General features: G+C 38.9%; 3 protein-coding genes across 5 annotated transcripts in view; all 3 read right to left on the bottom strand.

The window, feature by feature from the left end:
* LOC139954302 (uncharacterized) overlaps nucleotides 1-10,380 on the bottom strand; it is a 55,580-nt gene extending 45,200 nt beyond the window's left edge. Inside the window, exon 1 of the transcript XR_011788091.1 lies at nucleotides 10,305-10,380. The gene's annotated coding sequence lies outside the window, so the exon portion shown is untranslated. The remainder of the gene's footprint in view (nucleotides 1-10,304) is intronic.
* On the bottom strand, nucleotides 20-9,975 carry LOC139954304 (mitochondrial inner membrane protease ATP23 homolog). Its single transcript, XM_071954045.1, has 6 exons — nucleotides 9,642-9,975; nucleotides 8,362-8,407; nucleotides 7,027-7,114; nucleotides 5,892-6,026; nucleotides 2,908-2,994; nucleotides 20-1,475 (listed from the first exon to the last, which is right to left on the bottom strand). Exons 1-6 carry the CDS (start codon nucleotides 9,877-9,879, stop codon nucleotides 1,287-1,289), a joined length of 783 nt encoding a protein of 260 aa, XP_071810146.1. The 5' UTR covers nucleotides 9,880-9,975; the 3' UTR covers nucleotides 20-1,286.
* Nucleotides 10,381-11,783: 1,403 nt separating the features above from the next.
* Nucleotides 11,784-23,679, bottom strand: part of LOC139954299 (protein Wnt-5b-like) — a 105,960-nt gene continuing 94,064 nt past the window's right edge. For all 3 annotated transcript variants that reach the window (XM_071954036.1, XM_071954037.1, XM_071954038.1), the window contains exon 5: nucleotides 11,784-15,804. In XM_071954036.1, the coding sequence (XP_071810137.1) occupies nucleotides 15,346-15,804 (459 nt within the window). In that variant the 3' untranslated portion in view covers nucleotides 11,784-15,345. The remainder of the gene's footprint in view (nucleotides 15,805-23,679) is intronic.

Below are 23,679 nucleotides of genomic sequence, written 5' to 3'. Positions count from 1 at the left end.
TAATAACTACTAGTAGTAGGTAACTACTTTCATTGTTAGCAGCTTGTGCATTGAGCCTTTTTGAGTACACCTGTCCTTTCCGGGACATGTTTCCTACCTGGAGGGGTATCTTCTTCCACAATACATCATTTTAAATAATTATCGGCTCAATGCACAAGCTTGCTCAGGGAACCATACCCATAGTTTCACGAATGTCAATGCTTATTATTCATTTAATTAATCTTATCAAACAACTATTTATTTCTTTATTTCCAACTAATACATTGCCTATGATTTGATACTGATTGTGATTTTGAAACTGTGGAAATAAACTGATTGATTGATTGATTGATTGATAATTGCTTCTCTCCACAAGGGGTATAAGAAAACTTCTTTTTCAATCAGTAAATCTCGCCAGGCTTGACCTGCATGTTCTAGTCAGAGAGAGACCAGGAGTCGATTTCACAAAGAGTTAGAACTCGTCTTATCTTGAGTTAGGACGAGTAACTCGTCCTAACTTAGGAATAATCTTGAGGTCTGCATGCTACAGTGCAGGGTTAGGACTAGTCCTAAGTCCTAAGATTAGTCTCAAGTTAGGAAGAATTTTATGAAATCGACGGCAGCTTTTTCGCCAGACTTTCTTAAAGGCAGTGGACACTATTGGTAATTGTCAAAGACTAGCCTTCACAGTTGGTGTATCTCAACATATGCATAAAATAACAAACCTGTGAAAATTTGAGCTCAATCGGTCATCAAAGTTGCGAGATAATAATGAAAGAAGAAAACGCCCTTGTCACATGAAGTTGTGTGAGTTTAGATGGTTGATTTCTAGACCTCAAGTCCTAAACTTGAGGTCTCAAAATCAAATTCGTGGAAAATTACTTCTTTCTCCAAAACTATGGCACTTCAGAGGGAGCTGTTTCTCACAATGTTTTATACCACCAACCTCTCCCCATTACTTGTCACCAAGAAAGGTTTTATGCTAATAATTATTTTGAGTAATTACCAATAGTGTCCACTGCCTTTAACTAAATGCTGCAGTGTTTTCCTCTTGGAATTGGTTTTTGATTCCCAATTTGTTTTTTTCTTGTCATTCTGTGAGCACTTTGCAACCTTAGGAAAAGGCGCTATACAAACTGGTGTTATTATTGTTATTATTACAATTATTATTGCCTGTTTGGGTAGAGGTTGATATTGAATTTGAAAAGCCTTCGGAAGGCAATGGCAGCTCAGGGTTTTATACTTCCTGGGGAGCTGAATAAGATTACAAGAAAAACATTGGCATAATAACCATTGAAGTATTACTGTCACCTAGGTTGGTAATATTTAGAAAAGCGAGAGAATCTAGACTCTGAATCTCGGTGTGGATGGGCAGGAAACGGAGCGTAGTCACTGTAGCAGTCATCCCACACTCCGTCAGCGATCTTCCCTGCTTCCTCTTTTGAGACGTCTCGAGTTGCTATAATAGAAGCCACTGCTAGTCTCTTTACACATGCCTAGGTGGAGAGAGGAATAAGTGTAGACAATCAAGGAGGGTTTGAGGAGAAGTCAAATATCTTACGTTGCTAGGATTTTAAATTTATCTTAAAAATTAATTTTACCAAAATTGAAAACAAAACCTCAGTAGTGCACTTTAAAAATAAACCTTGAACCTCAACAAAATAACTGCAATTGTTTAAATTTGTTACGGATTTAAAATAGTATGTGCAATATGTGTATAAATGAATAACCAGTGCATACAGATAATGAAGAGAAGAATTTGATTACGAGGTGAAATCTAGACTTTCATATTTTAAGAGGCAAAGTCTCATTGTACATTATTTTATATTTATAACATGTCATTTGATATTTTTCATATTATTCATAGATTATTTCTAAATAAACATAAATCACAACAAGGTATTAAATGGGTGATAAATGCATAGCTTGTCCTGTAAAAGACTGGTTGGCTACAGAATGTTCGGCGTTCACAGCCATACGCATGTTTACGCACAAGCTGATGCAAATCACATTAGGATTAAAGTTCATTTAAAACTATTAAAAATATTTGTAAGGAAACATTAAATATACAGGAATATATACACAAATATTATAATTATCATGTTTATCTCGACCATCTACTGTTAAAAAGGTTAATTACACTAGGAAAGAAGAGATCCTAAAATCTGTTGGTCTTTACCGTAGCTGTCGGATCCTACCTGAGCAATTCTGAACAAATATTAAAGGGCTATAAGAAGGTTGGAATGGATCACACAAAATTTTATTGAATCTCGATGTTATGTTTTATAACTTCTTGCATACTCTTTGTGTCTGCTCCAACAATCCTGCTAACATGTTTGGTGGTGTGCTGGAGTTTTTGACAAGGCTTAAAGGAACATATTGCCATAAATCGGACGAGTTGGTCTATAAAAAGCATTTGTAACTGTTTGTTATAAAATGCATATGGTTGGAAAGATGTTTTAAAAGTAGAATACAATGATCCACACAAATTTGTCTCGAAATAGCGTGGTTTTCCTTTTACTTTGCGAACTAACACAGTCAGCCATTTATCGTGTTAGTCGCCAAGGTAAAAGGAAAACCGTGCAATTTCGGAGCATGTTTGTGTGGATCATTGTATTCTACTAAATTACATTATCTTTCTACCAATATGCATGTTATAACAAGCGGTTACAAACGCTTTTCAAAGACCAAGCCGACCTATCCTAGGCAATGTTTTTCTTTAAGAAAGTGAAATAATTTTTGGTCGAACAAAGACAAATTGACCTCGAATGGACTTGAACATGCTATATTCAGATTAATGTGCCGGTGTTCTACAAGCTAAGTTACATGTATCTCACCCTCATTTTGACGGTATCCCTATTTTGTCAATATCTTTGTTTGGGGGTTGCTTGTGGGTTATTAATTGATCTGTGTGAGTATTTCACTTACCTCATGATTGAATTTGGCACCAATGTTTCCTCGGTAAAACTTCTCACTGAGGAAGGAGCAGTCCCCACTTAAGTTAGCTGCACGGATCTAGAGATAAAAACACTGGAATGTTAACTACTCATGGATAATGAAAGATCAATAGTCTGGATTCAAGCATGTTTAACAATATTACTCTGCTGGAATGCAAGTCCCATCGGACAACAACGCCCTGCAATCAATTAGATTTCGTTTCATTCAATAATGGTTAAACAAAAAGCATGTCTGGCAGTATGGCAGTAATGCGTAGGAAAGTTTAAAATGAAAATAAAACAAAAATATAGCCTACAAGAGCATTAAACAAAGATTAACATGTAAAAATATAGGTCCTCTAAAGAAAATCACTGTAAAATCGCTTAGTGTGACAAAGGAACTGTTTGTACTTTTGAGTTGGTCTTAATTTAAAAGGGATATTTCTTTTAGGGGGTAACCAGTCTTTACAAATATTGTAAGCAACTTGATTGTCAGATTCAATTGATTGAGCAAACCACAGCAAATATACTGGGCCCAATTTCAAAGACCTGCTCCAGCAGAAAATATTGCTTTTAAAACAATTGTCTGCTAAGCAAAAACGAGCAGGATACCCACCACTCACAAATTGTACATGTGACATAGTAGTTTAGCTGGTAACCTGTTTCTGGTAAGCATTACTAACTTGTGCTTAAAGGCACTGGACACTATTGGTAATAATACTAAAAAATAATTGTTAGCATAAAAACTTACTTTGTTACAAGTAATGCAGAGCTGTTGATAGTATAAGACATTCTGAGAAACGGCATCCTCTGAAGTAACGCAGTTTTCGAGAAAGAAGTAATTTTCCACATATTTGGTTTCAAGACCACAGATGTAGAATTTGAGGTTTCGAAATCAACCATCTGAAAGCACACGACTTTGTGTACCAAGGGTGTTTTTTATTTGATTATTATTTATTAACTTCGAAAACCAGTTGAGCTCAAATGTTCACAGGTTTGTTATTTTATGCATAATGTTGAGATACACTAAGTTAGCAGACAGGTCTTTGACAATTACCAATAGTGTCTAGTGTCTTTAAGTAGCTGCATGAAATTGTGCCGCCCTGGCATCTTTCCTATAGTGTGTTCAAGGTTGCATAATCTTTGTTCATGAATTGTGGTTGTCCTGAGATGAACCAGTGGTTTGACTTCCCAGAACCACGACAACTCACAAAGAGAGATTATGGGAATGGTGTCCTTGCAAACCTCACTTGATTGTATTCCCAACACGCATAGTTTCAAATCCTACTTAACGAGCAAGGGAAATGTCAAATTCAATTTTTGTGATGTGTTATGAATGATATCCTCATTTTCCAATAGATACAGGGCTCGAATTTTACGCTGGATTGCGACCCGAGGCCAGTGGTTTTAGTGATGGGCCATTTAACTCACGATCTGAGTCTGACAGATCTGGCAGTCTTGTGTTTTTCAATTGAATATCAATATACCTCACTGCGTAATTTCTTGAACAGAAACAAGTTATGCTCAAAATGACTTTGAGTCTATTGAGTAAAGAAATATACATAAAAAAGAAACGTTACAGAATTTGTTTAGAAACTAAAATCGTGAAGATCACAGATATACATACAACTTACACGGTCGAGGATGTTTTTGCCACAGTTTTGATTTGTAAAAGTGTCTCAAATAATAGTAAGAAACAAATAATAGTATTTTCTATAAATGGATATGTATTTGTTTGTTCTTGTTTTATGCCTCTGAAGAAGGTCCGGATTGGATCAAAAGCTAAGGCCATCTACCCTATTCATTATGGTAAGAAACAAAGATACTATGCTAACATGGGGAACATTGGAAAACGTAAACTTGGGTCATGACCTTTACCATGACTATTTTGGTTTAGTGGAATGGGGTCAGATCCTTCAGCCATTTGTGGCTGCTATGGTCTCTTAAAATAACCTTAGGTAATTGCCAAAGACCAGTTTTCTCACTTGGTGTATCCTGAGCTCCCAACATATGCGTACAATAACAAATAATGTAAACATTTTGACTCAATTAGTCATTGAAGTTGCAAGAGAAAGAAAAGACACCCTTGCTTGGGTGCTTTCAGATGCTTAAAAAAATTTCAGACCTGAAGTCATTTAATATTTCTGTGAGAAATAACATCTTCCTCATACAACTATAATTCTCCAGGAGAGCCGTTTCGCAAAATGTTTTAAACTATCAACAGCTCTCCATTGCACATTACCAATTAAGTCGTTATGCTAACAATTATTTGACTAATAACTAAAAGGTAAATAATAATAATAATAATAATAATAATAAGACTTGTAATGAGCACGTATCCACCCTGCTGGGTGTTCAAGGCGCAGAAAAACTAACAACAAACAAAAACAAAACAAAACAAAGAAAAACAGACAAAACAAAATTAATCCTTGAAAAACTGTGACATAAGATAAGTCTTGAGAAGAGATTTGAATGGTCCTTCAGACACAGTACTAAAGTTGGTTTAACTCATGGTTCAACCCGCTCGGGTTCAACTCTGTGTGTCTGAACATTAGTTCGAATCATGTACAACCCATAAAAGATAAACCATCCAGGGTGGGGATTTATCTTTAGACCGCTTCAGGTTTATCTTTTAACACTGTATGAGGATAGAATAAAAAAGACCACATCGGGTTTAACTCACAGCAGACGACTCATTGACCTCTGTAATCATTATATGTAAACACACGGCGACCAATGAACAGGCCAATGAACAGTAAAAGGGTCGCTTTGCTTTGACCTCTTAAACCGAAGATAAACCGTGTATTGGGTTTAACTCAGTGCTGTCTGAACTCAAGGGGGTTTTATTTTTACGACCACCCCCTGCTGCTCGTAGAAGTTAAACCGTTTGGGTATGCTGTCTGAACATACCCCTTAAGTGTCTTTAAGTGTTGAATCAACATTGGATATTCTCTAAGAATGCCAGGATGTTCTTACCTCACTACAAGCTACTGCTTTAAGATCTGTCCAGTCCACTTGACTCTTGGTGTGGTCGTAAGCATGAACCAACTCATGGGTGAGAAGCATGCTGGTCAGACGCTGGGTGGGACTCCTGTTCTCACATACAAGGATCTAAGAATTAAATAAAAGAATATTATTTTAGTTTTACCCCAGAATCAGGCACATTCTAGGCACGAAGAACTGCTCCTATGGGCAAACATCCTTAATACAGTGGATCACCAGAGCGTTCTGCTGGACCAAAACATTGTGCCCAGCTATGAAAAAAAATCGTAAAGCATTTTGAATTTTCCAATTTTCTAAGCTACGAACATTTTTTAAGTAAAGCATTTTGAATTTTCCAATGGAACATTTCGTGTAAGTTTGTTGCATGACGTTCCTTCCAGTCAGACTTTTGAGGCACGTGTGATAAGCACAAATTTAACTGACAACTCGGGTAGAAATTTAACCCGTGACCTTGCCTAGTGACAAGATTTGTTTGTACATGATGTAATTAGCACAACAGTTTGCATGAAAGGAGTAGGCCAACCTGATCATAATAGCACAATAACTTTTAGAACGATTAGCTACTTAAAGGCAGTGGACACTATTGGTAATTACTCAAAATAATGATAAGCATAAAACCCTACTTGGTGACGAGTAATGTGGGAGAAGTTGGTGGTGTAAAATATTGTGAAAAGCGGCTCCCTCTGAAGTAACTTACATGTACTTTTCGAGAAAGAAGTTATTTTCCACGAATTTGATTTCGAGACCTCAGATTTAGAATTTGAGGTCTCGAAATCAACCATCTGAAAGCACACAACTTAGTGTGACAAGGGTATTTTTTCTTTCATTATTATCCGGCATCTTTGATGACCAGTTGAGCTCAAGTTTCACAGGTTTGTTATTTTATGCATATTTTGAGATACACCAAGTGAGAAGACTGGTCTTTGACAACGACCACTAGTGTTCGGTGTCTTTCAGTAGGTGACCTGCACAGAGTTTGTCGTTGCAGTTTGCTATGTGTTTTGTCAAAGATTGTTTCTTTACAACTCAAGCTGCCTTTGGTAGGATGCCACTGAAATAAAGGGTTAACATACTAGGAAGGTTGGAATGACAAAATGATTAATTTTACCTCATTTCTGTTTGGGTCAAAGCCTCCATTGATATTAGTCTCGGTGGTACATTTCTCACAGGTGACTTGCTTTTCAATGTCAAACTCACTGTATAAGAACAACACAAAAACAAAAAAAGGAAATAAAGGAGATTTCATGAGTACATGTACATGTATAAGTAATATACATGGTATGTCTAATGTGGACAATTATATTTATGTTAGGCTTTATTTCTAATTTTTATTTAAATTTTTATTTGTTATATCCAGTGAGATAATGGTTTATTCACAACATTTCACAAAAACGTACATCAGGTCGTCAAAACAAACATACAGTATTAGTGAAAGCAAAACACGAATTGAAAGAGAATTAACCCTTAGAACATTAATCTTGGAAAAGAACAGAATAGTGATCCCATTCATGATAGAAACTGGCCAACTTATTGTTACAAGTGGAATTTCTATTTATAGAAAAAATGGGGATGAGCTGCTACTTACAAGAAAGATGATGTAAAAGAAATATTTAAAAATAAAAATACAATCTTTTGAATTTATTACAGACAATGGACACTATTGGTAATTGTCAAAGACCAGTCTTCTCACTTGGTGTATCTCAACATATGCACAAAATAACAAACCTGTGAAAATTTGAGCTCAATCAGTCATCAACGTTGCAAGATAATAATGAAAGAACAAACAACCTTGTCACACGAAATTGTGCGCTTTCAGATGTTTGATTTCTAGACCTCAAATTCTAAATCTGAAGTCTCAAAATCATTTTTTTTTTAAATTACTTCTTTGTTGAAAACTATGTTACTCTTCAGAGGGATTGTTTCTCACAATGTTTTATATTATCAAGAGCTCCCCATTACTTGTAACCAAGTGAGGCTTTTTTGCTAATAATTATTTTGAGTAATTACCAATAGTGTCCACTGCCTTTTAATAATGTCAGTGGAAAGGAAGAAAACAAACAAAATGCAAACATTAAATGCATTTGTCTTAAAAAAAATAATAAAATAAATTAGGTTTAAAGACACTGGACACTATTGGTAATTGTGAAAGACAAGTCTTCTCAGTTGGTGTACATGTATCTTAACATATTATGCACAAAACAACGAACCTGTGAAAATTTTAAATCAATTGGTCCTTGAAGTTGCGAGATAATAATGAAAGAAAATACACCCTTGTCACACGAAGGAGTGTACTTGAATCCACCCCCCCTCCCCCTAAAAACAAAACAAAAAACAGATAAAAAAATACACAAAATGGAAGGTTTGATACATACATGTACATTTCAGCCTATATTTGTGTTTGATAATGAAGTAAATACATGGTGCACAATGAATGTTAACTTACCTTCCTAATTTGTTCAATGATTCTAAAAGGGTCTTCACATTTGGATCTACAGAAAAGGGGGAGAAATGTCACAATAGTTGCTTCATCCACAGCCAAAATAAAGGACCTACATATTGTTCCCAGTAAAGATCAGTGACCTGCATCAAATCATTGATGGGGTGCTCAGAGCTCAGTTCCTTGCCACCAAATACATAAGGGCTTGAATTTTTTTCAGGAAAGAACACTTAGACTGCAAAATATTTACTGGACAATTTTTTTTTTTTTTTTTTTACAATTTAAAAGATTTGTCTCCTTCATATAAAGTATTGTTTAATACTCTGAAACAGAATTATTTCTTCAGACTATCTTAGTCAAAATTTGTATAGTAGACCCCCTGTAGGAGATCACAACAAAATATACAGTAAAACCAGTATCACTCAGTGAATCAGTAAGAACAATAGTTAATAATTTTATGTCACATCATGAAAACAAAATCCTACATTGACAAAACAAATTAAAGATAAAGGACGATAGGCCTACTTTCTTATAAAAAGATATAGCCTAGCACTATGATAGTTGGTAATGGTAGTGTCAGTGAAAACAATATGGATGTTCTGTTAATGTTATCATCTAATTAATATTTATATTTTTTCTTCAAATCTAATGAGGCTATTTCTTTATTGTCATGATTGTCTTCTTTACTAAAGTTGGGTTGGGCCTACTATTTGTATTTTGGGACCAAGCCAGCAGACCCAAGCTCAGAACCGGACCAAATTAGGATACTTTGCCAACTTTTTAACTATCCTGCATTAGAATCTCTTGAGTTTAGAGTAAGGTGATCACTTTGTAGTTGCGATAGCGTAACCCTCCTCCTGACGGTCGTAGTCGAGGGAGGGTTACATAAATCGCAAATATTCCCTTTTCAGAACAAATTTTTGCTTAGTGAGAATGAGATGGTGCAGCATTGCGTCACAGCCGTAAGGCGCAAGTGAAGAAAGAAAGAAAATAAACCAAGTGGGGGACAAAAGCTGAGACGTTGACAAAACCCCCAAAAGCTAGGCCTACAACAACCATCAACGTCCCATCTCCGGAAGGGTGCAATATAAAGTATACGGTGCAAATTAAAAGCCAGAACGAATGTCGTGGATACATTGATTGATTGGAGAAGGGAGGTGTTTTGATGGCCGTATCTATCAAAAAATCAAAGCCCGTTAATTAAGCTAAGCTTTAACCCAAATTCAAAAAGTGATTATGATTATTAGACAACTAAAAATAAGCTTTTGATGAACAGAAATACGTACGTCGTTGAAAGGCAAACTTTATCCTGCGCAGACAAGAGCTGTGCTGATACGACGCATATATTCCCCTTTTCTCTTCTTTGGCAGCAGTCAAATCCACATTCGACGCATCATTGTTGTCATCGTCGTTATTGGCTTCCGTTGATTCTGTTTTACATTGTATTTTTGTTGTCGAACTAGCTGTAACTGCAGGCAAAGTTGGACCGATTTCTGTTTCGGGATCGTCTGCGGGCGCCGCCATCTTTGTTTTTCTTTTTTAAACAGCGCCATCAAGTGCCCTGATTTTGTAAAGGATTTGCCGTCCAGGGCTCGTTTTATTTTTGTCCTTCTACATGTGACTTAAAGTTCTACCTGTTAGTGTTATGAACACCAGAACACACACATATTTTTTGTGGAATTATTATTTTACGCCTGTTACCATACTTGAAAGATAAGCAATATTATGGTTATCAATAAAATCAGAAGCCTACTCCAGCCTAACTGCTGCGGCACTATGAGTACGGGTCACAGCAGGCCATGGTTTAGTTTGTTTTTCCGACACTCTAGAATGCTGGTGGTCGTGGGTTCGAGTCCCACTGTACTCTGAAAGCGCTGAGTTTACAATTACAGCAATACTCCCATGTATGTGCAGGGCAAAACATAAACCAGTTTACTTATCAAACTCACCTTGCCGGTTACTCACGGTCGTTTCACCTCAAGCTAGTCGCTTCACCCGTGGAGGTAGAACCATGCTTCCCCGTGCTGGCACGTTTCTGTCTGATTTGCAGATGAAATGCCGAAAGGCATTGTGGGAAGGAATGGCGTACACCCCCCCCCCCCCCCCCTTCTTCCCACAATGCCTTAAAGGACCATTCAGCAAAGTTCCATACTGGGTGCGTTCGTTTAGTTTCCATGGGTCGACCCCGGTGTGTGGCGGTTTTTGTTCCAGGACGAACGTGGCTAATTATCTGCACACGTTCGTCTTGGAAAAAGAAAACGCCACACACCGGGGTCGACCCGGGGAAGCTAATGATAGGCCGCCGCCCCACTGATTGCACTCTCTTGTCCGTGGTGCATGCAGACGGCGTTTCATCCCCATCATCATCACCAGCTTCGTCAAGGACGGACGTACGACACAGACAAGAAGTTTTAGGGGGCACTTTTGCGGCGCTGGGATGGGGTCCGGTCCCGCTCTGTGGTGCAATCTTAGGGTCATTTAGCCTTCAAAATTTGAGCAGAAGAGTTAGTATTGAGCAATGGCAGACACTGACAGCGCGTCATACAGTTACAGTAACTAGAGAACTAAAAAGTATGGAGATGACGCGCACGTGCGGGGGAATATCCCCACCCCCATGATGGATGTTAATATGACGGGAAACAGGGTTTGGTCTTCAAAGCGCAAAACTTGAGCCTCATGATAAAGATGGCCAAAGGCATGGGGGTCATTACATTGTGGTCCCCACCCTCCAAAAGGGGGTGGGGTAGGGGCCACTAAATATTGCCCCTCCCACTCTTTTATTAAAAGAGGTGCTGGTGAACAATGGAGCATTTAGGTGTGAAGCCTTAACAGCGTAGGGTCTGGGCCCGCATAAAGGCCCATGAAAATAATTTGCATTTTATATGCTCTTTGATGCTATCTATACTTAAGGCAAATTTTGAGGTGGACATGATATAGTGTCCCCCACCCTCCAGAAAGTAACGTCATCCGTTTCCCCATGGCGGGACAAAGCGCATACCCATCTCAAAAACATTGGATACCCGACTGCAAGGAACACGTTGCCTTGGATCGGTCGAGTTGGTCTTAAAAGCGTTTGTAGACCGTTTGTTATAATGCATTATGGTTAGAAAGATGTTTTAAAAGGAGAATACAATGATCCACACAAATTTGCCTCGAAATTGCGTGGTTTTCTTTTTACTTTACGAACAAGCACGGTAGGCCATTTATGGGAGTCAAAAATTTGACTCCCATATTAATGGCTGAACGTGTTAATCGACGAGGTAAAAGGAAAACCACGCAATTTCGAGTGATACTTGTGTGGATCATAATAATCTACTTTTAAAATATCTATTAAACCATTATGCACTTTATAACAAACGGTTTCAAACACTTTTCAAAGACCAACTCGTCCGATTAAACTTCAATACTCATTTGCAAATCAGACACTGTGGTAGTACAGTTCTACTGCTTTTAATACAATCTGCTATACTTTTGACTAAAACTTTTCAGAATGAATGCTGAAATTGGTGATGTTGCATAATAAGGATAAGTATTTACACTATACATAATTTACATAACTATCTGTCCCATTAATAATTGATGATAACTAATAACTATATGTTATTACGTGTTGATTGTATACTGTCTGGATGGCGGATAACGCACGTTGACTTATTAATTTGGCTATTTTGCCATTCCGGCCTTACACACGGTAAGCTAGATTAAGATTAACGCCATACAGGGCGACGAGGGCACATTTGGCAAATTTCCCCACCGCATAGTAGTAAATTTGCAATTAAATTACTGGAATTGATAAAATACTACACAGTCACAGATAACACCGTAAGAAATACGAACAGCAAAACTGTTTACGCACCAATATGGTGCTGCTAGCAGCTTTGCACGGAAAAGCTATGAACCATTTTGAGATAATGGTGGACACAAATGGCACTATTAGGTTTGGTTAAATTTTTCTGTAGGCCTACACCTACTCCAAACAGTGCACTCCTTTGGTGTCCACCATATACTCAAAAAGCTAATGCAATTCTATACGCAGCCAAAGGAAACTAAGAATTTCGTAGTCCGTAATCACTGAATGGTAAGCAGAGTTACGATACAGGGCCGAGATCTTAGTCAGCTTCGTCCAGGTACCAGACTGTTTTGAGTGGCAATATGTCACCCAGTGGCTACACATCCACTTCCCATTAAGTACATAACAATGACATTAATCATTTTATAGCAAGACCTTCATCTACGGAGCTCTGGAAGTGCCATGCAACATGTTTAATATTATATTATATGATAATTTGACTGCATGATGATGGTTCCATAAACGTAAGTTGTAAATTTCCTTTCATCTCAAGATGACGACATCCTGAAAGTTGGATATCAACTTCCCGAGATAATTTTTCATCATGGGACGATAACATACTGTAAATGTGGAACACCCAGGGAAGACAAATCATACTTTCATGATCTTGCCATCATGGTAAAAAATGTATCTGGAAGACGATCTAACCTTTCAAATTTTCGTCATTCTGAGATAAATTATCTCGTCATCTTACGTTCATGTATTACTAAGGGTTGCCTTTATTCATTAATAATAGAGGTTGCTGTCCATAGGCCTACTAGTTTGCTAAACGAAAATCGGCAAAATCTGTTGCTGTAGTGCTAGATGAAAAGCCAGCAAGATCTGTACAGTGCAAAAACTGGGGTGTAAAAATCGACACCATGCGTGTTGACACATTATAGATACCGAAGAGGCAACACCCATGTTTTAATTTTAACATCCCAGTTTTAGCAGTGTATATGCAACACGATAAAGGTATTTTTCAAAACTCAACATTCTTTTACCATAAACATACACAAATCATTGTAATTTAAAACAATGCATTAAAGTCAATTAGTTTTACCAGTTTACTGTAACAAACCATGATTATAACGTATTTACAAACAATTTATTTCAATTGATTTCAAATTGTACAAGTTATAATTTATACATGTATAAAAAGCATACACAAGCCAATCCTACTTCTATATAAATCAATGCAATGGTCTCGAAGAACGAAACCATTGTCTTCATAATTAATACAATTATGCTGTAAGTACGTTCGTGCTTAAAAATTATGACTCTTAAAATTGTTAAAAATGGCGCTAAAAATGAACACTTTGTTAAGATCAATGTATAAGGCGTTTTAAGTTTGCAGCATTATCAATCACCAAAATAATGGGGTGTTTGCGTATTCTTCCCCTGTTATTTAATAGCAAAACTTATTCAGGAAAAAAAAATGCTTTTACAAAGATTTCGTAAAATATTACTATCCTCAGGATTACAAATCTGAGGAGAGATTTAAAAGCTGGAAATGTAAAGTGATTTAATGAAACAAAGGCGGGGGAAAGTCTCGAAACCAGGAAATACGTCACATGTTACAGAGAGGAAATACTTATTTCAAAATGAGCAATCTCGCAAAGCTTCTTTCCTGAACAATTCGGTGAGACAAAGTTTTAGCTTTGACCGTTGTGCTCATAAGCATTGAACCAAAGCTAAAGATGATTGAATTGAACTTTGACCTTGTGATAAGTCATTGAATCAAAAGCTGAAGATGGTCTCAGATTTGAACGAGGGGGTATCACTGGCAAAGTCCCGGCTCAGACATGACCCGGAGCTGCAGCCTGGCCCGGAGGTCACGGTAAGTTAGGTCAATCTTGGGTCAAAATCAGGTCAAAAGTTACCCGGTCAGTCAGAAACTGCCGTCGATTATTCCAAACTCTTACTAACTTAATCTTAGGACTTGAGACGAGTTCAGTTCCGTATTCAAAGACATTGGGACGCATTGAACCCATCCTAAGTTAGGACGGGTTACTCGTCCAAACTCGAGCTCAATGCAGGCAACGTCGTGCATGCTCTAGCAAGTTGTCAAAAAAAAGCGGAGCGGTGAATTCGACATCGAATTGTTTAATTGCGAAAGATCGAGCCGAAAACCGAAAAGTGCTGCCAAATGTATGAGTTGAGTTCAGGACTCAGTCTCGGGTCATTTCGAGTCACAATTTCGGTGACTCGGACTTGTTGACTCGAGTCACGTCGGCAAAAGACTCGGGACTCGGGACTCGGCCACTGGTGACCCGACTACAACTCTGCTAACTTGTACGATATCATTTGTGTCCGCACTGATCATGTTCAACCAGAATTGGGTTCCAGTACATTTTAGACTCGGGTTACTTCTGACTCGGGAAAGCTAAAAGCATAGGCTGAGAGAGAGAATTTGATTCGTTAGAAAAAAATTAAAAATATCAAGTATACTGCTTGCGTCATGTGTAATAAGACAATATAAAAAAAATTCAATTTCAAGTCTTGAAACGAAAGTTAACTTGTTTTGGAACGACACTAATTGATATACACCGATATTAAAATTACTTAGGCCTATAGGCCCTACTTGCTTAGCCTGCAACCAGCGTTTGTACGCAAGGTTGTACGTGCTGATTTAGTTATTCAAAAAATGTGCATAATGTGACGACCGGTTGTCATTTATAAGTCATATTGAGCCATGCTAAAAAAATAAGTTTACAGAGTTTGGTGATATTAACAGAGGAAGGCTTCAAACTGCGATCAAAATAAAAACATTTTGAAAGGTGTAACATTAAATGAACGTCTGTCATACAACTATAAACATTGTAAAAAGACGCCCTCATCGGTGACTATTCCGATGCGTATTACAAGCGACAAAATCTACCGCGAAAAAAACTTCAAATATTTTGAAAGTTGGTAGTGCCAGAAATCAAAATTTAATATCTCCCAATCGTATGTATAAAATAACAAAAACACTTTGAAGAAGTATGCAGCTCCAACATGTTTAAATCGAGTAAGGTACACTAAAAAAAATGACAGTGACACAAAAACTCGCCAAAACAATGAGCTCACACTGAAGACACCGTCCAAGCTTATAACTCATCCGCCACCGTTCGATACATTAAAAGGAGTTCTGTACAATGAGGAGGAAGATAATACTACCACTACTTGCAGACGTGCACATCGACTGTCCGTCTGCACTTTTTACATTGTACATAGCAGCACCACTTGAATTTGCAGTTACACCTCTCAACAACCTCTTTGGTGTACGAGTTGTAGCCTCTACCGCAGCACATGAGGTCACACCCCTCCGTCCCCATCGAGGTCTTGTCACACTCCCTCCCCACGGTGCCCAGTGACCCCGCACGAGGGTCGTACATGCAGTAGTCGGGGGACTCCTCCAGGTACACCAGGTCGTCCTTGGTGGGTTTGTTGAAGCGAGACTCGTGGGGTTCCATCTTGCCTTTCTTGTTGACCCTCACGCGGGAGGCACCGTCGTACTTGTCCTTTAGGTAGGCTCCCACGTCGTGGAAGGTGGCGAGCTGCAACCAACAGGTCCTCATGCTGCAGGAGCTTGACACGCCGTGGCACTTGCACTGGACAACCGCTTTATCGTAGACGGCCTGGGAGATGACAAAAAAAAAAAAAAGAACCACTATAATCATCAAAATAATCCAAGGACAAAGTTTACGTTCATCGAAACATTTACGACCAAGAGAGAAGTGGTCAGAAAAAAAGCGAGAGGCAAGTTTAAAAAAAAAATCAAAATAGCTCTTTTGTGCCCACTTGTACAATCTGACCGTTGCGACTTGTGAAAGTTTTTCCAAGAGTAACAAACTTTAAAAGGCTTTTGTGAGGTTTGTATGGTCACCTTAACTAGGCATTCACCCCCAACCCATCAAATCCCATAGAACCCTTTAAAGGAACACGTTGCCTTGGATCGGTCGAGTTGGTCTTTGAAATGCGTTTGTAACAGTTTTTTATAAAATGCATATGGATAGAAAGATGTTGTAAAAGTAGAATACAATGATCCACACAAACATGCCTCGAAATTGCACGGTTTTCCTTTTACCTCGTTGACTCACACGGTCAGCTATTTATGGGAGTCAAAATTTTGACTCCCATAAATGGCCGACCGTGATAGTTCGCACAGTAAAAGGAAAACCACGCAATTTCGAGGCAAACTTGTGTGGATCATTGTATTCTACTTTTAAAACATCTTTCCAGCCATATACAATTTATAAAAAACGGTTACAGACGCTTTTGTTTTGACCAACTCGTCCGATCCAAGGCAACGTGTTCCTTTAAGTTAGGGTGATGTTCCCTCGAATCAAAATGTGATGAGTCAGGCAGGCGGGTGACGCTAAATCAACCTTTGGTTGTGGCTATTAGTTCGTAGACAAATTTATTTGATATAGGTTTAATTCAGAGATGTGTTTTGAAACCGTTGCGACAACGTGCGAAGTAAAAGCCATTTTCAATCCCCCAAAACGCGTGTAGGAACACGTCAGGGTACCTGGCTAGACTGCTCATTGGGTTGTGTGTAGGAGTGTCGCCTTTTAACCAACAAATGGCTTCTAGCAACCACGTGGCCAAAGTAGACTGGTCCCTCTCTGTCGCAACTCTCTAAATACCGTAGTTCTGGACTTGGTCATTGACATTGATATGTCTATGCAGGTTAAACTTAGTGCACGTGATATTTAAGTATAAATCGCTAGATTATTTAAATTTGGGCAAAATCCTTTCCTAGAATACCTTAACCTACATTTTGAACAGTTAAACTGTAATCTTTACTTTCACTTTTACTATCAAATTCTTGGTTGAAATTGTATTAAATTTTAGCATAAAATGGGTCTCATTAGTCAAATACTAAGGTCATTCTTTCACAAAATGCATGGAAACCGCTAAATACTAGACCTTTTCAACCCAACGACTTACCACCCAACATAAAACCCTATTATTTCCTTTAACAGCTGATATGAAAATCCTTTTTTCGAAGTAAATGACTGGCAACTTTGATACAACATTTTTCCAACTCGAGTTACACGCAAATCCGACCACATTCGTTTCCTGCATGTACACAGTTACGATGGAAAACATAACAACCTCGGTAACCCGAAACCGCACCGTCCCCAGGGCAAAGAGCTTTTGTCTGACCGTACAACAGTCAGTTTCCAACGGGGGAGAGTAGGGTCCCACTCTCCGGCGAATTCATCCGTGTGTGTGTGTTTGGAGTGCGATCGAAACCTGCTAGTGGTATAGGCCTATGCGGACAATAGAGGTAGTATCTTAACCGCGGGGTAAGCAAAATAACCCCGATATTGCTCCTCTCTTTTGGGCCCGGCGGTTGTTGACTGATGCCCTCCTAATAGCGAGAACAACTTTCACGGGGAATAGCGAAAAGGTGCAGGTGCGAGTTGCTTGAGTGCGACCCGTAACGGCCGCAATGAGCGGGGGGACTGCACTAATGCGTTGACACGAACAAATCCAAACACCTCATATTTTTAAGACAAATTTAATAACGCTAATGGTATGGATTACTCAAGTCTCGCGAGAATTAGAACGTTAAAATGCGAATTTTTATTTCATTAGGCCTACACACGTCAGTGAGGACCACAACATTTTAAGTACGCGCACGACATGCCAGCTCTCTGTCTGTAGTTTGACTAAGTGCCACTAATACAAGCCGCGCCAACTTTACACAAACGAGCTCAAAAGTTTACCATAGCCCAGAAAGAAATGCACCGACCTAGTTTTTCTGAACATAAAACATAATGTAAGAACAGTGGACACATATTGGTAATTACTCAAAATATTTATTAGCATAAAATCTTACATGGTAACGAATTATGGGGAGAGGTTGATAGTATAAAACATTGTGCGAAACGGCTCCCTCCGAAGTAACGTAGTTTTCGAGAAAGAAGTAATTTTCCACGAATTTGATTTCGAGACCTCAAAATTAGATTTTTGAGGTCTCGAAATCTGAAAGCATCTGAAAGCACACAACTTCCTGTGACAAGGGTGTTTTTTCTTTTATTATTATCTCGCAACTTCGACGACCAATTTAGCTCAAAAAATTAATGTTCAAAGAGTTGTTATTTTATGCAAATGTTGAGATACACCAAGTGAGAAGACTGGTCTTTGACAACTACCAATAGTGTCCAGTGTTTTTAATAAGTAGACTTGGCTGTCACACGTTCTGCATAGACTCAATGCCTTAAGAAATGTTTTTTGGTAAGATTACACATAATGCCAGGTTTGGAGCCAAATAAAATAGCAACATGAACCTAGACCACAAATTTATTTCGAAAGTTTTCCCCAGACGACCACACCAACAAGCCTAACCCTTTCAGGATTTGAATGTCACAAGAAAACGCCTGGAATGAAACGTCTACCGGTTCAGTTTTTTACAAAAGCTGTTTTGACAAGAAAATTGTTTTTTCTTTTAGTTCAGACAGTGCCTAAAGTTCTCTTTTTTTAACCAACAACACGTCAGCTGATGTGCAAAACAAACACCATGGTAGACACAAACCTACAGATTGAATAAAAGTATAGGCTATAAACAGGTAGTTAAAAACCCAGCTATGCCTATATTGAATGTTTAGCCCATGGCCACGTGCAAGATTTCTACAGAACTTTTTTTTGTACACACCACCATCGGTGTAGGTCATTGACCATTGCAACAAAACAGACGTGTTCAGTACAAGGGACCTCCCCTGGGTTTTAGTGGGACTCCCTGCCCATCGAGCGTCGCCAGTCGGCACAGAGTCTCCGGCTGGGATCCCTCCAGGCCATCCCCTGATCTTGAACTTGAATAAATATCATCCCAAATTGGGAATAAATTGGTTTGACTAAGCTATAGTGAAGAAAAGTTCGGGGGTTTGGGGAGTGTGGGGGAGAGGGAGAGTGTAATGACCATGTGACCACAGAACCTGTTGGCGTTCTGTGTCACGGGAAACCGATTATGGTGGAAAGTGTATTTTTCTCAGGTTTGTGTAGCCTATTAATGAGTCGTGATTGGCAAGAGATTCACCTTTGTATATGGTAACATTAGGTATGATGTATCTACCTTATGACGACAAAACAATAAAGGGAAAACAAAAAAGTCCCCATAGGGGAGTTCTAAAGACTGATGCTCCACAAGGAGTTTGGTGCATAAAGTATATATTATGAGAAGATGTGACAGGGTCAAAGGAAAGAGCAAACGATGTCTCAGAACATGCGTGTAACATGACCAAACATTGTAGTTGACTGATTGTATAATGAGTGAATCGGACAGCCATACAGTACGTATAATTATATAACATAAAACAAAGATAACTGCACGTTTTTGGAAATCTTGGTTATAAGGAAAATGGAATCATCACTCTACACTGTCAAAACTGGGCTGTCAAAATTGTCGTAACATTATAGATACACAAGAGAAAGCCACCCTAGTGTCAATAATAAATAGGCCCCTACTGGTTTACCACGGTTCTACATACAAATCTATACTTCTATAGTTGCACTGTACAATAATCCCTTAAAACAACTTGACCACAGGGACGAGTTCACTCGGTTGGTCATTAAACTTACGTGATTACGTACAGGATCTCACGATTTCGTGGGTAGGACGAGTTAATTGACATGGGACATGCTTGGACGAGTTGGTCCAGATGGGTCCATATCAAAAAGCTGCCACAGTGACGTGTGTTGTAACACCACGTTTCACGAACTTATGATTGGCTGTTCAAATGGATAATGCTGATTTGTTTGAAGGCACTGGACACTTTTGGTAATTACTCAAAATACTTTTTAGCATAAAAACTTAATTGGTGACGAGAGTAATGGAGAGCTGTTGATAGTGTAAAACATTGCGAAAAACGGCTCCCTCTGAAGTAACATCTAGTTACGAGCGAGAGAGAACTTGTTTTCCACGAGTTTGATTTTAAGTCCTCAGATTATCATTTTAGATTTTTGAGGTCTCGAAATCAAGCATCTGAAAGCACACAAATTCGTGTGACAAGGGCATTTTTTTCCTTCCATTATTATCTCGCAACTTCGACGACCAATTGAGCTCAGGTTTTGTTATTTTATGCATATGTTGAGATACACCAAGTTAGAAGATTAGTCTTTGACAATATTACCAATACTGCAATAGTGTCCAGTGTCTTTAAATCATGTTTAAATGAGCAGTAAAGTGCATGGCTATGTATGGACATGGCTATGAGTATTATGGGGGTAGACACGGTCATGGCTACACAAGCAAATATTTTGAGTAAAAAGGCCAAATGGGATACTTGAATACGTCATCGTAATTAATGTGGGCACAAGTGCGGTACGAGTTGACTTGTCCTGGTGTGTCGCGTCTGGTTCCAGCCGCCATGCACATGGCAACAACAGGGTATCCGACATAGAGCACACACCAGGCTAAGTGTACAACCTGTCGCGAAGTTGACTGACATAAAAAAGACCTTTCTATCTCCCAGTAAACCTGTCACCTAGCTAAGGTATTTATTGGTGTCTGAACAGACCTATGATTAGGTGTTGATATATGAAGTATGGCAGGCGTGTTAAATGCAGTATTTCGACTATCAGATTGTAATTGGCACACTTATACACTGAATATATTTTGTGTGTGATTTTTCCCATTTTTTGTTACAACTCGGTGTTTACTTCCATGTTTTCATCAGTTGTTGTTGCATTTTTGCTGTAGACTCTGTCTGTTCGTTGTATAATAATACGAGATCAAGGGTCCCAAATATAGTGGACCTTTGTTTCTGTCGGGGTTTTCCATTAATAACAAGATGTACTTCGATGTTTGTGCATAACAAGATGTACTTCGATGTTTGCGCAACAAAACTATTGCTAAACTAATTTAGTAGTCCTATTTCAGTTTTGAAATGCACTTGTTTTCATTCTATGTACAAAGTCGTACGAAGAACTTTTAAAATGTGAGCATCACCGCAGTAAATGAGATTAAACAAACCAGTTTAAAACTATCTTGCTTTTACTATTGAAATTGAAGCAAGCTAATCCAGCGGTCACTAGTTTCCAATAGAGGGCTCTCGTCAACAATAGGACCAGTTTCACGCCCTGAACAAAGCGTCATCGATCCAAACCCCAGCAACTGTTATTTAAGTTTACCCTCCAGTATAGTTATGTGGTTCTGGATTTTTTTTTCTTAAATAGTATTTTTTTAATGAAATAACTAATCACAGTTATAAGACTGTTCAATTGTTACGAATACATGCAATACATCCTGGATACAGGCAAAATCGCCACATGGTCGATATTAGTTAACTCATGGTTAACATTAGACCCTTGCTCGAACTTGCTTTTGGTTTTGAGTTTACCCGCCAAAATTGAGTTCTCGACTCCATTATACAAACGTCATCAAGGCTTTTCATGGGGTCACAACGACGCATGCAAGACGCATTCCCTGTCGGCCGAGTCCCGTCATTTTCTCCACATTTTTGTATCCGTTCCCCCCTAAATTATGTGGCCTGTCCATTCCATCAAACAACGATCCGTAGAAACCATTATGTCAAACCAGAATATAAAAAAAACCATCGACTGTAACAGCTGTAATTATGATAATCAAGTTAATATTTTTAACGGCGTCCTGAGGATCCGCTGCCGCAGAATGGCCCATATTCCAGGCGGGCTCTCGAGCCGCGACTTGGCAAGTTTGCGGAATTACACTCAGGGGTGTCATTTACAATCAATGGTCTTTTCTTGGACTTTTCCTCGGTCATTTACCTTTCGCTCCTCGCAGTCCCAGTCCCAAGAAAGGCAGCCGGGAATTTCGTTGTCCTTATAGACTACCGTACCTTTATCTTTCCATGAGCTTCGCGTGTAATATTTTTTTTTGCCCGGGAGTTTGTTGAGAAGCATCTGCCGCAGGTGTGTTGAGGAACACGCAGGGCAGCTGACCGGCGCCGCGGTGGGCCAGGGTTATGATGGGCAACGATGAAGAACTTTGTTGGGGTTTTCTGTGAACGTAGAGCGTGAACTTCGGTGGCTGAACTTGAACCGAAATGGTGCCAAGTTCAAATTTGGGTAACTGATATCCCAGACAATTATATCCGCAGCTGAACATGATGCCGTTCGGGTATCGTCGCTTGAGGATTCACACGTGTTCGGGGAAAACAAATCTTAAATGCACAACGACTAGCAGTTTCAGTTCTACAAGCAAAACACAAACCCTAAATCCCTAAACGAGTGGTAGGGGCTTATAACCACTCTTTCAGATCGAGCTAATTTTTCTTCCAAGACATGACATGTCAAAAACAGCCTGCGCCCAATGTCATTATGTAGCACAACTCAGCAATAACTGTATATATAGCCTAAATTTGAACGACAACCGAAATTCAAACAGTTTTCAAGATCAAAATCAACTTGCAAAAAACCTTGAAGTGGCTGTCGCCATCTTGTTTTAAACTCCATGTAGAATCAATGACATTTTGTTTTCTTTAAAGGAGCATTAGATTATATCACAACCAGCTTAACTCCTCGGGCCCATTTTCCTTACATCATCACAACATATCCAGAGACCTTTCTTTCCGAGAAATCCAACAACAACACAAACTCTCCGAGAATCCACGACGCTGACCGACCGCTGATGAACCCGATCGCCCCGCTCAAAACGACGCATCTCCGGGTATGTGTTTGAATGTTGAGTGATGAATCTCTGCTGATGACCGGACTTCATCGGGTGGACAAGAACCGCTTCAGGCAGCACTTTACCCTCCACGGTCGCCAAGACAAAAATTCTCAGAAGAGCTCAACCCGACGATGGGATAAGAGATGCAATTCATAATCTCTAATATAACAAACACCCAAGGCTATGGTTAACTCAGGACAATGTAACCGAATATTAATGTGGCATGAGAGTTGTAAACAGAAGAGATTGCATGGACATTGTTGAGTGGAGGATGATAACATGGTGAACAAGACCATCTGAACCTTGTTTACAATAAGTGTGACCTTGTACATTTTTGAGTAATCTGGCAGGCAAGATAATACACTGGTCTTATGGGAAAGTTGACATGTTGTGTCATAATTTCCACATAAAACCAAGAGTTATGAAAGTAAAAGCTGGACAAGTTTTGAGATGTGCCCCCTTTCATCATATCAAAAGTTGATAAGAATTACAAAGTGCAATCTCCATAAAATATAAGATTTGATGTTTTCTTCCATTGAGCTGTGTACAAATCATGCCTGCAGGAAGTCCAGGCTCTGTGGTTATTTTGTAAACATATGATGTCACAGGTCACATCGTCTATAGATGGAAATAGGCTCCAGAGTACGGAATTCGTACATCGAAAAGCCTTCAGAATACCACATGAGATATGGGACATGGTTACACCATAGAGCAATGGTTACACCACACACCTCAGCGAATGGAGTGGACAAATGCTTCTCGCTCATGACCCTTTTCGAAATTACGGCTTTGGCCTAGGCTCCGCCAGTTACTTAGAAGATGTGCGCTTTCTTTATGGGGCTTTGATCTGGCA

The sequence above is a fragment of the Asterias amurensis genome, chromosome 2 (assembly GCF_032118995.1).
Source record: "Asterias amurensis chromosome 2, ASM3211899v1".
Taxonomy (NCBI): domain Eukaryota; kingdom Metazoa; phylum Echinodermata; class Asteroidea; order Forcipulatida; family Asteriidae; genus Asterias; species Asterias amurensis.
Note: the sequence above shows the minus strand (reverse complement) of the source record. Positions and strands in the feature narration are given on the sequence as shown.

What these genes read in the sequence shown, in the direction of transcription:
- LOC139954304 (XM_071954045.1), bottom strand. Translation starts at nt 9,879, where the DNA reads ATGGCGGCGCCCGCAGACGATCCCGAAACAGAAATCGGTCCAACTTTG. An exon ending in TTGACCCAAACAGAAATGAG is followed by an intron (nt 6,027 to 7,026) that starts GTAAAATTAATC and finishes TTTAATTCTTAG; the next exon opens with ATCCTTGTATGTGAGAACAG. An exon ending in AAGCAGTAGCTTGTAGTGAG is followed by an intron (nt 2,995 to 5,891) that starts GTAAGAACATCC and finishes TTTTATCTCTAG; the next exon opens with ATCCGTGCAGCTAACTTAAG.